Genomic DNA, 15,144 nt, shown 5'->3' with positions numbered 1-15,144 from the left:
AATGATAGCATTGTTGTATTGGCTGATAAACATTAGCCGTGTTATGGACAGAATAAAAATAAATTGGTTCGGTTAGTTATCAGTAACATCGTTTGTAAATGTGTTTTCTCTTTGTCCAAGATTTCATGTGTCCTACTTCTCAGTTTCACCCTTTTGTTTTTACATTCTCTCTCCGCGTCCCTCGCACTTCGTCTCATCGTGACGCTTTAAATGACAGAGTGATGTATTTCTGCAATAACACATCCTCACAAGTGCCAGCTTGTGTTTTCAGTGAGCACAGCCGGGGCGACAGTTTACTTTAGACACCTTCGCTGCCGCCTCTGTTTGCTCTGTTTGAGATGGATTAACGCACATCTTTTAGAGAGGCTCTTCATCATTCATTTCACCAGGCTTGAGCTTTCTCTCTTGCCCCAATGGCTCCGTAATCACTCAGATTAACCTCTGAAATATTTACACATCTCAAAAACTCTGTTCACCGTTTGTCTTTGTGTCTCGTATCAGACTTGTGTTTCCTTTCCCTCTCAGTCTCATTTCTTTTCATTGCCCTGTTTGTTTCATTTTTAAGCGGATATGTTTTGTGGTAGTTTTGGTTAAGTCAGGAAATCTAGGTGATGACGAATGCCATGTCATCTGTTGTAGATTATTGGTATTACTGAGCTTTCCATTTCCCCTAGTCTTCTGTTGTCTCTCTTTCCCCTTCATGTGTGCTCTCTCTCTTTCGTTGGCGGGTGTGTGGCCTGGGTGCTGTAATTGAACCCATTTGCCACTCTCTGCCGATGGGACTAAACCCTGCCTTGCATGTATGTCTGTTTGTATGCATGCGTATGTGTGTGTGTGTTTGTTTCCACAGTTTTTCTTTTTACATTTATGGTCCATACCATGGTGTTCTGATGTGTTTCTTTTCATCAAATGCACCAAAAACAAGTGAGATGTCTTTCCATCCACTCTGAAGGAGTTCCGGGCAGAGATGCTGCATATGAGTCACTTAGAATACACAATAAACCAAGCCTTCCCATCTTTGTGCATTTGTTGCCGTTTTGCTAGTTGACTCTTGTTGACATTTCTCAGCCTCAAAACAATCCCGGTAGTGAATTCGGTTGGATTCTCTGCCACTCATTTTCTCGTGTTTAGACTGCAAGCAGAATATTGATGCAGAACTTATGGTTTGAATATGTAATCTCAATAGAGCGGTTCTCTGCTCATTCTTCTTGTGTGTGTGTGTGTGTGTGTGTGTGTGTGTCGTCCTGTGAGGCCAATATCTATGTGGGGATGAAGCACTTCATGTCTTCTGCTGTTTTCATAACTCCTCTCACTCTCATTAATAAAAGCCTGTTTTCATTTCCAGGTTCATGTGAAGAAGAACCAATCCAGTGAGTATTCCTCTCTTTTTTCTTTTTATCCTCCCTCCATCCCTCTGTCACTCTGAAGGTTTGGCTCTGGAGAGCGCCTGCCATTTTGACTTCTCTTTTTAGTTTTTCTTGGCCGTGACGTTTCTCGTCAAGCCTCCTTCATCTCGCTCCGGTGACCCCTCCAAAGCCAACTCATCCCATGAGAAAATAAACATCATCTCCCATTTTTTCCTCATCCGAGTAGCACAGCGTTGCCTCCTTAAGCCATGAGCAAGATTAACTGCTTAATTGTGTGTTTATGTTTTTCTATCCATCATAATTTTACATTTTTCCAGTAAATTGTGGCTTAAACGAACACAGATGCATGCCAGAATGTAGTGTTTACACTGCGGCATGTTCTCACATCAAGAGCGACGATTTCAACCTCCCAGGAAAATTGTACATACTTTAAATCCATAAGACAGTAATTGAGCTTACAGTAGAAATGCTTTGTTATTCTTGCACTGGAGCGGCAAACATTTCTTCAAAGAGCGCATTTACCTCAAACCTCTTGCACGTGCTGAAAATGATAAGGTCTGGCAGATCATTTTATCCGATAAGTCCTTTAATCCAATAGATGTTATGTTTTATCTGAAATCACACCAAGATGCTATTTCATGAATCACAGAATTGTTCTGTTCATGTGATTTAAGGGAACCATGTTTAATTTCTTTTTACAAACTGATTTAATGGCTTAAACCAAAATGTCTATTACAGGTTATGGCCTATAACTGATAAATGACCCAAAGAAATTTGATACTATTTTGTGTAACTAAATAAATAAAAAACAAACAAACAAAAAATGTTGATTTAAAAGCCACAATTGACTTTAAACATCGTGGCATTATATAGATGTTTATTTTCAGATGTATTAAAGAACACATTTAACAGTTTTATTAAATTATAAAAATTTGTTAAAATTGTAATGAGCATTGGATTTTAGATATATTGAATAGTAAATCAGCTGATACCATAAAATATATATATACGGATATATTTCTTATGCGGCACATGGGCAACTTCAAATAAACTAAAGAATATTCAGTACTGAATGTTATTATAAATGTGGATCTCACACATACTTACTGTAGGAATGACACGACAACAAACATTCCCTGCTATGAAACCAAAGTCAGGTGAGTCTGCTGAGCGTTCCCACTCTCTCTTTTGGTCCCTAGCTGCATTTGTGTTGGTGGGAATGAGGGATTCCGTTGATGCTGAATAACAAAACAAAATGTGCAGTCTAAAAAAAATGTATTATTTGTACCAAAATTACCATTGCTAACTAACTCAATCTGTTGTCTTTTAACACTGTAATTTGTTCTTTTGTATAATACACTGTATGTCTTTGGGATTTGATCTCAAATATGTACCATTTAAAATGTACTATGCAGAACATTTATAGCATGTCATTTTAAATGTATGTATTTGATGCTTGACCTGTGATAAATGGGGTTGCAAGAACGTGTCTCATGTAGTACTCCGCTTACTACCAGTTTACATGATTCAGAAACACTATCCTCACTCAACCAAATCACTGCTGCAGTTTATTTTCTGGCTTCCCTATTGTTTTTTTGTTTGTTTTTTATCTGGCGTTCAACAATAGCTTCTCTCTCAACACTGTAGTATTTAATTTGTTAATGCCCTTTTTACTTCTTGAAACACATGAGCTGCATTTTAAATCAAGGCCTAATGAGCAATGCCCGTTGTAAGAACAATTAATTAAGAAGTTAACAAAAACTCTTACATTTACAAAGGGATTTCTTTGTTTAATTTAAGGGTTTTCTTTCAACTGCTTCCAGATCCTGAAGCCTGAAGAGTTGCCCCATGACTCATTTGTGTGTTTTCTCATTGTTTTACAGGTGATGAACTGGTCCGACCCAAGATACCGCAGACATCCTTTAATGAGTAAGAGAAGCTTTGCTGTTAACCCTGTCGCTCTATTTGAAAAACATCCTAACCTGTTATTCACATAAGTCCTGTTTTTTGTTCTTCAAACAGTAGATTAGCCAATAATGACCTGCTGTCTCTGGATCCATTTGTCCCGACCAGCACCAGCTCCAGCTCCTCTGTACCCCACTCATCAGGTAACCCTGTCTGTTGTAATACAGCAAATAGACATCATTTATCATTCCAAATCTAAAGTGTTATATCTTACATCAATTCTACAAAAAATTCTACAATTCTATATATATTACACACACACAAACACACAAGTATTTACAAGTAATATTTATAATTATGACATGTCTCAGGGTCAGCATCTTAATGACAGAGTTCAGCTTGACAGTAATAGAGTCAGAACGTTCTTCATCGACCACACACACACACACACACACACACACGCACACGCACACACACACTGTATAGGCAGACAGTCATAAGTCATTCACCCCTCCATCCCCCAGCCTCTGGGAGGGTTGTCTTAGGTCTGACCTCCTTCATTATTGATGATGCTTACAGGCTGTTGAAAGTGTCTGGGCTTTTCCAGTCCACAACAGTCTCCTCTAGAGAGCTTGCTCAGGCTGCTGTTGTCACGGAAACCCTCGTATCCCACAGCGACTTCATATATCACATCAGTCTGTCCTCTGCTTTAGTATGAAATCTTTTGTGAATGCCATGGGAAATTTTTAGTTTCTTTGTTTCTAATTTGTGGGTTTGTTTATTTTTTATTATTTTTGTTTTTGTATTTTTTTACATTTTGGAATTTTGGAATTTAAAAAACATATCTCCGTTGTTTACTGATACTTGTATTTCTTAACACAAATTAAGGCATTTACACAAAAATGTGCCCTTGTGTTACAAAGAAAAGCCCCCTGTGTGCCGTGATTCTAGTGTGTGTGCTCCCTCGTGCTCTACGCGTCTCCCTCGTCTTAGCTCTTGACCTTGATTGCTGAAATCAAATGTTATTTTCACATCTGGGAATTAGAAGCTTCCATACCTCGGAGAGTGGCACAGTGGATAATAGATTTAACCTAAAGTCAATTTTCACAGAATTTGGAAAGTATGTCAAACAGATTTATTTTTGTGGCTATTTAATATTTTATAAAAAATCTTTTTCATTGTATTTTGTAATCCTTGATTTTGTGGGTAAATTCTAGGGCGGATATTATATTCGTTTGCTAACAAGTGAGCGCCTTTCTTGCTAAGCCAGTCAATGCAGTCACTAAAAAAAAGCCAAGCCGTCATTCAAGCTCTGACCTTAGCTGCGAGGGCCAATCGTAATCCAGAGTTAATTGGCACCTTCGGAGGTCAGAGGGCGGAGTTTGGAGTCCCCATGTCACAGACATTGTCAAACATGATCTTGTTATGGGTCTGACCTGGCAAAAGAACAAAAAGAGCAGTGAAGAGGATATAGGACGTGAGTAACATAGCGAGGTATCGCACTTTGCATTTTTCCCTGCTGTGAGCTATTGTGCGATTTAGGTTTTTATTTTTTGTCTTTTGATTAGTGTTGTTTCTTTCATGTGTTATACTGTTTCAATCGAGCCTTATTCATATTGATTTCCTTTTATTTTCTCGTTCTTTGTTTGAATTTGTTCAACGCTTTTTTTGTTTCTCAGACCTGGCTTCTCTGTTCTTAGCATCTTTCCCTCCATCTCTCCCACTGCAGTTAAATGATGAGGTCTTTGAAGACCCAGGTAATGCTGTTGCCCATGCTTGCGGTTTGATCATCAGAATAAAACTCTTTCCATAATAGACTCTGACCCTAATTGCTCAAAAATGTGAATGATGATTGGAATGCTTTGCTTAAGCTCACCCCTAATATTTCTAAGAGATGTCTCTGAGTATTTTCAACTGAGCCACACTCAGTGCTTTTAGGAAAGTTTAAATAAATGTAAAAAAGAAAAAAGGTCATAATTTACTCGATCTCATGGAAAAAAGAAAATCATAAAGGTTTAAAGCGACATAAGAGTGAGTACAGAATTTACACACTGACCCAGACCTTTTAACAATGTTATGTGATGTGAAGTATTTTCAACTCATTTATGTTATTGTGTTTTACTTTATGCATTTGTATTAGTTGTGACTGACAGAGGTGCATGAAGTTTAGCTGGTAGTTTGCTTTCGATCACCAGGTGGTCTTGTTATAGGTTTTTACTTCTTTAAAATCTTTAAAAAGCACATTTCAGTAGGATTCTACAATATTCTGACCATTTATTTTTTATATTATTTTGATCCACACTTACAGTATTGCTTTATTTTCAAAATGCCATTTATATTTTTTATTTAATTTTCATTTTTATTACTTTCTTAAAATAATTGTTTACTTATGAGTTACTTTAAATTTGATCTTTTTTTTATATATAGTTTGGTCATTTTCACTTTTGAAACTGCCTCATTTAAAAAGGTCTGTTTTTGTTTTGGTTTAAAATAAGACATTTTTTCTGTAGTTATGTGAAATATAGAGCTGTATTCCATTTTCAGCTTAGATCTTCTGTGCTTTTTCCTATTTTTTTTTTTCATTTCCTCCATGTAGCCTTTTCAACATGCCTGTCAGTATGTAGTATATTTTTTACAACCATGCGTTACTCTTTCTCTCTGATGACCCCTGTAACAGAAGTGGATTTACAGTCGGAGCCCACGTCTCCTTCAGCAGTCAGTCTTGAGATTACAGAGGCTCCTGCTTTTCCCCTTCCCTCTAAACTCCCTCCTCCTGCCGGTCTTGCCAAGCCGTGCACTCCGCCGTTCCCTGTTCTCTCCTCTCCTCGGGAGCTCCCTGATGAGGCTGTCGCGCCCCTCGCCCCTGGCCCAGCTCGAGCTATGAGTGTGCCTCCCGCTCTGCAGGCTGCTCCTAAGGACTATGCTACCCATAAGCCCCCTCTCAGTGCTCCCGTCACTGGTCCAGATGCACTTTCGTCCTGGGCCCAGAGCCAGTGGATTGCCTTTAATGATGCCTTTGTGCCATGTCGTGGACTGTCCCATCAACCAGCAAGGCCTCGGTCAGTGCCCGTTTCTCACCAGCCCAAGCTTTTCTCCAGAGAGCTTGTTGACACGTTTGGCAGCTTTGGGAGAGAGGAGAGTGCCCCCTCTCTAAAGAAAGCACCAGCTCGACCCACGCAGGATGGTAATATTGAGGAATGAGAGTTTTAAGCATGTTCAAACACTGTCCCATGGCTACAAGACAGTGAGAATGTACTGTGCATTTAACAAACCTAATTTTTTATGTAACTTGTTTTCATTTATTGCATCTGATTTGGTTTTTATTTATTTGCCAAAAGCCCCCGCCACCCCCCTCCCAGTTATAACTTTATTTTAATTTTTTTTGATTGATTGGTGAAAATGTATATTTAATTTTTGCGTTTTCTGAATTAATTATTGATTTAATTAATACAAATGTAACAGACCTGTAAGCCATCATAGTCAGAATTACTGTTTAGCTGGATGCAGTAAGAAAATGTTTGGCCCAAGTTTTGTTTGATTTGTTTTATTTTATATGGTATATTGTAGTTTTTTTTTTTGTTTTTTTTTTGTTTTTTTGGTTCACCTACACAAACTAACTCAGTAAAGGTACTCAAATTAATATGAAAATCTATTTTTTTTTTTTTTTGCATTTTCTGCATTGATTATTGATTTGAATAATATTTTTTTTTAGCTGGCTTACAGTAGGAAAATGTGGCCACCTGCCAAAGCATCTCTATGCAAATATGTCTGCAAGTTTGCTCCGAAATATCATATGCAGCATTTTCTAATTCTAAAACAGTATGACTAAGATGGTTTAAAGGTGCATATGTTTCTTTTTCATTTCTTTACTTGATTTACTTTTTTTATACATATTTTCTGTATTCACTTTATGTTTGTCCATAATTTATAATTTGTTTATAATGTGACATTGCATGTGCATTAGGTGTGAACTTTAGATTTCACTGATAGCTTGTTTTTGTAAGATGTGTGATGTTAAATCTATTGTAGCAACCTTCTGAATGTTTTTCAGCATTGTTGGGTTTAATCAAGCTCAGAGTGTGCTACTTCCGTATTTTTGTACATCTTGTGGTTGTAACATTTGTGATCATCTCCTTTTATTTATTTTTTGGCACAGTACCTCCAAACAGGCCAACCACTCCCCTGGGCGCAGCAACCATTGTCCCACCTCCGAGACCATTATCTCGGCCCAAACTGCCTGCAGGCAAACTGACGGGCATCAACGAGGCTGTGAGTAAAGAAGATATTCCCCGATTCCACCTCAGCCAGGCTATATTATAGAGACTGAAGCCGAATTGAATGCAGTGAATGATTAATCAGTTAGTTGTTTTTTCTACAGGGCCGACCATTCAGCCCTCCCAAGATGACCAACTCCAGCCCTCCTCCCGCTGCTCCTCTGGCTCGTGCCGAGAGCTCCTCCTCTCTCAGCTCCAACACCTCCTTGAGCGCCAGCAACACACCAACTGTCGGTGAGTCTTCAGTTTCACTCATATATTCACATTAAGATGAACACAAGCTGCCCACACAAAATCTGCATTCACATCATCCGCTTTCACAATAAAATAACAATGAAAATCATATGTATTGTGGTATTTTTATTTTATTTTATGTTTATTATTTACACTCAGATTCACATCTAAGAAAAGCTAACGTGCACAAATAATGTTCTACTCATTTTATTTCATTGTATGGTCAACATATTGCTTACCAGATCACTCCATCCTCACCCTTCACTGTTGGGCTGTGCTATCGGCCTATTTTTCTTTTCATTTTGAATAAAGAGGACGATTTGTTCGTGGGGAAACTGCCCACATTTGAGAAGAGATGTGAGACTCCTGCAGGTACGGTGGAAAGAACCCAGAAGAACATTTTGTTCTAACTAACTAACAAACTCATGAATGATCATCTGTCCTTGATCAACCAACTGCATTGCCCCGTCTGCTAAACCACACCCTGTTCCCATTCTGTAACACAGCCTTTGATCTGCGCTGGGTTTTTCTTGCATCAAACTAACGTGGATGATCCCTAACCATAAAACTGACTATTGTGCTGCTGTGTTGTATTGTGGCTGAGAATGCTTGGGAGAAATTTCTCAAAGTCTTTTAACTTTACCTGATGATCTTTCAGTGTTTGTCGCTGCAAAGGTTTTAATTGTCTGAGCTCAATCAAAATACTTAAATGTCTTTTTTTTATGTTTTTCTTTTCTTTTCTCTGATAGGGACCTCTCGTGGGCCCAGTCCAGTGACACTGGCCTCCCAGGATGCATTGCCCATTGCAGTAGCATTCACAGAATCGGTTAATGCCTATTTCAAAGGAGCAGATCCCAGCAAGTGAGTTACACATCATCTGCCCTGCAAAGACCATACAGACATCATTCAGACTTCTATAGACATTCTATACATTTGACATAGAGAGTTGTACAATTGTGATCTCCATGCCTAGGAACATCAAAGAGTAATACAATCATATCTGTAAAATGATTTTTTTAAATCCTGATTTTAGGTGTATTGTGAAGATCACAGGAGACATGACCCTGTCCTTCCCCAGCGGCATCATCAAGATTTTCACCTCTACTCCGTCTCCTGCTGTACTCAGCTTCAAACTCTCAAACACGAGCAGATTAGAGCAAATCATGCCCAACCAGCAGCTACTGCACAGGTGACTTTGTGTTTCTGCTTGTGTTACACTACCATTTGGGTCACTATTTTCTTCTTATTATTATTGTTATTATTATTATTTTTATTATTATTATAAAAAAAGAAAATAAATTTCATGTCTCTCTGTGAATGAGCGGCGTTGTCATGTACTACACACACTCAAGTATGTGCCAGTGTGGCTTATAGTGCCAGGTTTAACAGAGCCTGCTGTCTCACTATCTGAGGAAGTGAACAATTAATAATCATTTCATCATTTTATTTGAGAAAACCATGGTCAAAAACAAATACGTTGATACTCAAAGCTTTTCAATACCACCCGTCCAAATAAAAGTCTGCTTTTTAACTTGAAGAAATTGACAGAAATTACGATTGTACTATAATGTAGCTTACTTCTATAATAATAATAATAATAATTTACATAAACATTAGGGAATATAATTTTTTCCCTCATTTTAATTTAGTAAATCTCTGTTGTGCAGCCCTTTGCGATTTAATTAATTAAAAATCAATTAAATTGTTACATTTTTATGCATTTTCATCACCACCATTTTTGATAGTGTATTTTTAATTAAATCATTTATCAAATCAAGTACAGAATCCAGAAAAAATTAAGTCAAACCAGAATTTATGAATTTGTATGAATTATTCATGATACATATAAGTTATTAAACTAATAAATAATCAATAGTCAAATTTTCTTGTTTTTGATTAATGAAATTTGAATAAACGCATGCTTTCAAACATTTGTTCAACTAAAAAGAAAAACTGTTTTTTCTGTGTTATTTATCAAATAAATGCAGCCTTGATGGGCATAAGAGACTGATTTTGTATATTTGTAACAGCTTTCTTATTTTCATCATGATTCCACATCGTAGCTCTGTGCTCAAGTGCTCTGGATAAACTCGCGCTGCTCTCGCTCACCCACATCCTTTTTGCTGTTGTGTGAGTTGGTGCCAGCAGCTCCCAGGCATGACTAATCAAATCAGGAGGGATTTGTGATTTAATAGTTGAGCTGCTGCAGTAGGGTTAGTTGTTCCATGCTGCTACAATGACACGCAGCAGTGAATTATTTAGCTCTTAATAGTGTTTCCTCTGTGTGTGTGACTCCAGTGACTCCTCCCAGAGCGAGACAAACACTAAAGACTTTTGGCTGAACATGCCTGCACTGACAGCGTACCTCAGGAAGATCTCTGAGCAGAACCCTACTGCATCCTATTACAACGTGGACATCTTAAAATACCAGGTTTGTAGTTTTTCATTCAGTTATCTTTGGGACAGTTCACTGTTTGCCTATGAATTCTTAAAAAAAAAAAAAACAAGTAAAGCATGTTAGTTCTAGCTGTTCTAGTATACTTGCATGTTTACTGTTGATATTTAGTTTGCCCGATTTTTGGTGGGTAAGCAAAGATCCTTTGGCCTTCTTTTCTCAGGTATGTTCCAATGGGATTCAGTCAAGTCCTCTGAACCTTGTGGTGTACTGGAAATGCACTCCTAGTACTACCGACCTGCGAGTGGACTACAGATACAACCCAGAGTCCATGCAGTCCCCCGCAGCTCTCACCAATGTACAGGTGTTAGTCCCCGTCAATGGTGGCGTCACAAACATGCAGTCCCTTCCCAATGCCATCTGGTGAGTTGGAGGGATTAGCCACACAAATATACAAACACACAATATATCTTGTTATAAAAACTGCTGTATAGAACCTAATCACTGTAATATTTAAATTATATACATAGCACACACTAAGGTTTAAAAGTTTGGGGTTGGTGATTTTGTTTTATAATGAAGTTCAAACTAAAGAGGCTGATAATAAAAAAAATTATTTTATTTTTGAAAATCTGTAAAAACTGTTATATTGTAGAATATATGTAACATTTTTAACAGTTTTTTTATTTAATATATTTTTAGATGCAATTTATTCCTGTGATGTCAAAGCTGAATTTTCTGTATCTTAACCCCAGTCATCATTGATACGTGATCCTTAAGAAGTCATTCTAATATTCTGATTTGATGCTCAAGAAACATTTCTTATTATTGTCAATGTTGAAAAGAGTTGAGCTGCCTAATATTTTTGTGGCAAACAAGATGCATTTTTTTTTCAGGATTCTTTGTTGCATTTATTTGAAATAAATGTAAACGTCTTTACTGTACATTTTGACCAATTTAATGCACCCTTGCTTAATAAAAGCAATAATTTCTTTCAAAAAAGAAAAAAATCTTACCTACACCAAACTGTTAAATACACAGCGATGTATGCATAATCATAGAGTCACTTTAACAATGTGATTTGTTACTGTTTTAATTAGGAACGCAGAACAGAGTAAGTCACTATGGAAATTGAGTGATATCTCTGAAAAGTCTGAAAATGAAGGTAAGAACAAATATATATATGTATTGTTTCTCATTTCCCGTAGGAATTTTATAGACCAATTAAAATATCAATGCAAAAAGGTCAAAAAAAAAAATTCAGAAAGCATTGTTATAGCGATTAAAAGATCATCTGGCAGTGAGTATTTGGGTGTTGACTATGTTTGTACGTGTCAGGCTCTGGTTCTTTGAGAGCAAAGTTTGAGCTGTCTGATGGTCCCTCCATCCCTGCCACCCTGGCTGTTCAGTTCTTCAGTGAAGGCAGCACTCTGTCTGGTGTAGATATGGAACTGGTCGGCTCTGGTTACCGTCTCTCCCTCAACAAGAAGAGATTTGCCACTGGTAAGACGGACTTTAGACTTCCCCAAAGCAACATTTACCCCATCACTAGAAGATGTTATGATTCGAGATCATGGTGTTATTATAACAGTTCATATGTCAACACATTCTCAACATATGCAAAAGCATGTAGTTTCGTCATTGAAATGAGTTGACCAGAGATGTGTGTTTGTGTACATTCACAGGCCGCTATATGGCTGACTGCTGAGATCTGAGCAGAGGCCTGTCCGCTCTCAAATGCAGGGAAAATCTGGAGGTTGATTTCTGTTCATTCATTAATTCTGTCACTGGTTCGCAATGATATTTATGGAGGATCGTTAGGGGGGATGGAAAAAGAGTGTTGTCTGGGTGAAGGCCTCTCATGCTTCTGTTTCCTCTCCACGCTCTGAACGATCCAGTTCCAGTGGAGCACCTTCTGGAGGTTCAAGATTTTTATACTATATTAACGTAGCACTGAACATCAAACACTGTGTACAAAGAAAAATAAAAAAAAGAAAAGAAAAAATTAGGAATGGCAGGATATTGGCGAATGAAATCATTAATCTTTGATACTTTTCGATCAATTCAGACTTTTATAAAGTCAGAACGGTAGTGTTTGTTATTTTGATATGTATAGTTAACAATTTGTAATATGAATTATGTGTATAATACAACATATCTTGGCAAAAAAAGGACAAAAGAAAAACTGCACTAACAATCTTTCTGGATATTTGTTGAGCATTCATTTCTCCTCTTGTATTCACCCTAATGTCAGTCACAATGACAATGAAGAGAACAAAAGGTGGGAAAAAAAGGAGTGACAAGAGAAAAGCCTCAGCAATAGATCATTTCATTCTCAAGAAAGCCTTACTTCTCGTCTGTGGTCTTTTCCGATTTAACCCCACCCCCACCCCCTTCAAAAAATTTTTTTGTTGTTTTCAGATTAATTTGTGTCTTTCAGTTGTATTTTTCCTTATAAATGTGCAATGAAGATATAAGCTTTCAAAATTGCATTCATGGATTGTTTTTAAAGGAACACTCCATTTTTTCCATTCCCCTAGTTTTACCATTTTTGAATCCATTCAGCCGATCTCTGGGTCTGGCGGTAGCACTTTTAGCTTAGCTTAGCATAAATCATTGAATTTGATTAGACGGTTAGCATCTCGCTCCTATTTAAAACTCGACCCTTCTGTAGTGACATTGTGTACCAAGACTGAGGGAAAATGAAAAAATGAGATTTTCTAGGGTGATATGGCTAAAAACTATATTCTCATTCCGGTGTAATAATCAAGGAACTTTGCTGCCATACCATTGGTGCAGCAGGTGCAGTGATATTACGCAATGCGGGAATGAGAGTATAATTCCTAACCATATTGGCCTAGAAAATCAAAACTTTTCATTTTCCATCGGTCTTAGTACACGATGTAACTACAGAAGGTAAAATATAGAAACTCTTTTGTCATTTTTGAGCGAGATGCTAACGGTCTAATCAGATTCAATGATCGATGCTTAGCTAAGCTTAAAGTGCTACCGCCAGACCCAGAGATCGGTAAAACTCAGCTGTTTAACTCTAGGGGAGTTGGATAATGAGCATATTTCCAGAAAAAGTGGACTGTTCCTTTTAAAGTTTAGTGCCATTTTCACTTTGTCAAGAGAACCTACTGGTTGCTTAACAGCAAATGACAACTTATCACTAACTTCAGTGCCTCTTTTTTTGTTACTTGAAATAATTATACAGGACAATTTGCATGTTTAAGTCTAAAAGATCCATGTTTTCCCCTTTTTTATATTATGACCTTTCCTCTTGCTAAATTTTTGAAGTGCCAGTTCAGTTCTTTATGCTTCCTGATGGGACACTGAAGGGAAAACACTGCCTAAACATTAGCCTTTGTCCTTCAAACCCCTTTAGAGTGCTTTACCTAAACAGTTCACTGCAAAGGAACGTGCTGTTCCCATTTTAGATGTCATCCAGGTGTTTTCTGTAATGCCTTATAGATGTGTGCAGAAATAATACCAAAATAACCACAGAGAGTTTTTAAACACCCACCTGACCATTTGAGGAGATCCTTGTTGATAAACAGACCAAAATATTCTGAATATTAGCATATCCAGATGAATTACAAGCATGCACACTTTTTAGTGTAGTTGATTTAACAACGGACTACCAGTTTGATTAGATTAATGTATTTTTAAGGGTTACTGTGTGTATATGTTTTCACCAAATGTGCCGTCACGTCTGTTTTTGAGTGTTTAATGTTAATAATAATCTGAACACATTAGTTTCTTAAAATTATGCCTTGAATTATCTTTTTTGCTTTGAGCAAGTTTGCCAAATACCAATCAAAAAGCACAATGATGCAATGAGCCAGTGGAAGTTTTTTTTTTTTTAGCTGGAACCCAGTGGTGAGCATTTACAGTGCTTTAAGGGGCTCTGTCCCCTCGTACAAGGGCTATTTGCCTTGTCCTCTTAAGAGGACCACATCTCCAAGGGCTACCCCAATCTCAGCGATAGCCAACACCATCTGTACCATAAAATGAAAAACACTAATAAACACTAAACGCCACCAATGAAGGATGAATCTGAAAACAATGACGTTCTTTCGTATTACGTCTTGATTTCACCAGGAACTTTTTTTTGTCTCTTCGGTAGCAGCCTAACAGTTTTGTGAAGTAACAGCATAAAGTTTTATATTCAAGATCATCACTGTCTTTATGTACTGTCTTAATTCACTTGTATTCACTATAAAATGTGGTGTTGGTGTCAATACAGAGGCAGAAATCAACTAGTGAACATCCTGGTCAGTGTAGCATCCCAATACAATACAATATTGGCTTCTTTACGTGAATATGAACTAGTTGTGTAGTTAGCGAGCTGGTTCTTGCTGCCTCTACAGCCACGTCAATATTCAAAGGCATTTTGAAGCATTTAAAAAGTTTCTTCTTTTCTTTCATTCTTTTCATGTCCACCATGGTAAAACAATATTTTTTTTTTTTACCCACCTAATGTCAATTTGTACAAATATTTCTGCCATGTTTCTCTGCTTTATGATGTTCTGTGTCAGTAATAAATGTGTAATATATAAATCTATACAAATATAAGAAATACTACAGAATCCTAACTTGTCCGTCTTCTTTGTTTGCATAGAGCTTTTTAGAAATTAAGCTATGTTTCCTTAATCAAAAAACAGCTCAATATCCCATCAGTAATATAACTGTGAAGAAAATGAGCAGCTTTTGGCATTCATTTCATTTGAGAGAATAGCTGATGTTTTATTTTCTTCACTAATTTCACCAGTATATTTACACACTGACCTCTGGAAGACCTTGTTATGTTTGTATATATATATATATATATATATGTATGTATATATACAGTATATGATTGGTTAATACTAAATAAACGTTCAATTTATCATACAGAGCAGGTAAATATTCTACTCTGTGCTACAGACACAGATCAGGTTCTGATTCGTAACGTAACACTGTAATT

At 37.2% G+C, this 15,144-nt stretch overlaps 1 protein-coding gene across 6 annotated transcripts in view; it reads left to right on the top strand.

Moving 5' to 3' along the window:
* Positions 1-14,770, top strand: part of fcho2 (FCH and mu domain containing endocytic adaptor 2) — a 37,742-nt gene extending 22,972 nt beyond the window's left edge. The window contains exons 15-30 of one of the 6 annotated variants that reach the window (XM_026211951.1): positions 1,346-1,370; positions 2,480-2,524; positions 3,251-3,296; positions 3,390-3,475; positions 4,952-5,029; positions 5,950-6,456; positions 7,429-7,541; positions 7,651-7,780; positions 8,093-8,152; positions 8,530-8,641; positions 8,814-8,969; positions 10,079-10,211; positions 10,399-10,598; positions 11,276-11,340; positions 11,514-11,678; positions 11,861-14,770. In XM_026211951.1, the coding sequence (XP_026067736.1) occupies positions 1,346-1,370; positions 2,480-2,524; positions 3,251-3,296; positions 3,390-3,475; positions 4,952-5,029; positions 5,950-6,456; positions 7,429-7,541; positions 7,651-7,780; positions 8,093-8,152; positions 8,530-8,641; positions 8,814-8,969; positions 10,079-10,211; positions 10,399-10,598; positions 11,276-11,340; positions 11,514-11,678; positions 11,861-11,883 (1,944 nt within the window). In that variant the 3' untranslated portion in view covers positions 11,884-14,770. The remainder of the gene's footprint in view (positions 1-1,345; positions 1,371-2,479; positions 2,525-3,250; positions 3,297-3,389; positions 3,476-4,951; positions 5,030-5,949; positions 6,457-7,428; positions 7,542-7,650; positions 7,781-8,092; positions 8,153-8,529; positions 8,642-8,813; positions 8,970-10,078; positions 10,212-10,398; positions 10,599-11,275; positions 11,341-11,513; positions 11,679-11,860) is intronic. The other 5 variants (XM_026211953.1, XM_026211952.1, XM_026211954.1 and 2 more) reach the window with 5 other exon arrangements.
* The last annotated feature ends 374 nt before the right edge of the window (positions 14,771-15,144 follow it).

Source organism: Carassius auratus, chromosome 30 (assembly GCF_003368295.1).
Source record: "Carassius auratus strain Wakin chromosome 30, ASM336829v1, whole genome shotgun sequence".
NCBI classification, from domain to species: domain Eukaryota; kingdom Metazoa; phylum Chordata; class Actinopteri; order Cypriniformes; family Cyprinidae; genus Carassius; species Carassius auratus.
Note: the sequence above shows the minus strand (reverse complement) of the source record. Positions and strands in the feature narration are given on the sequence as shown.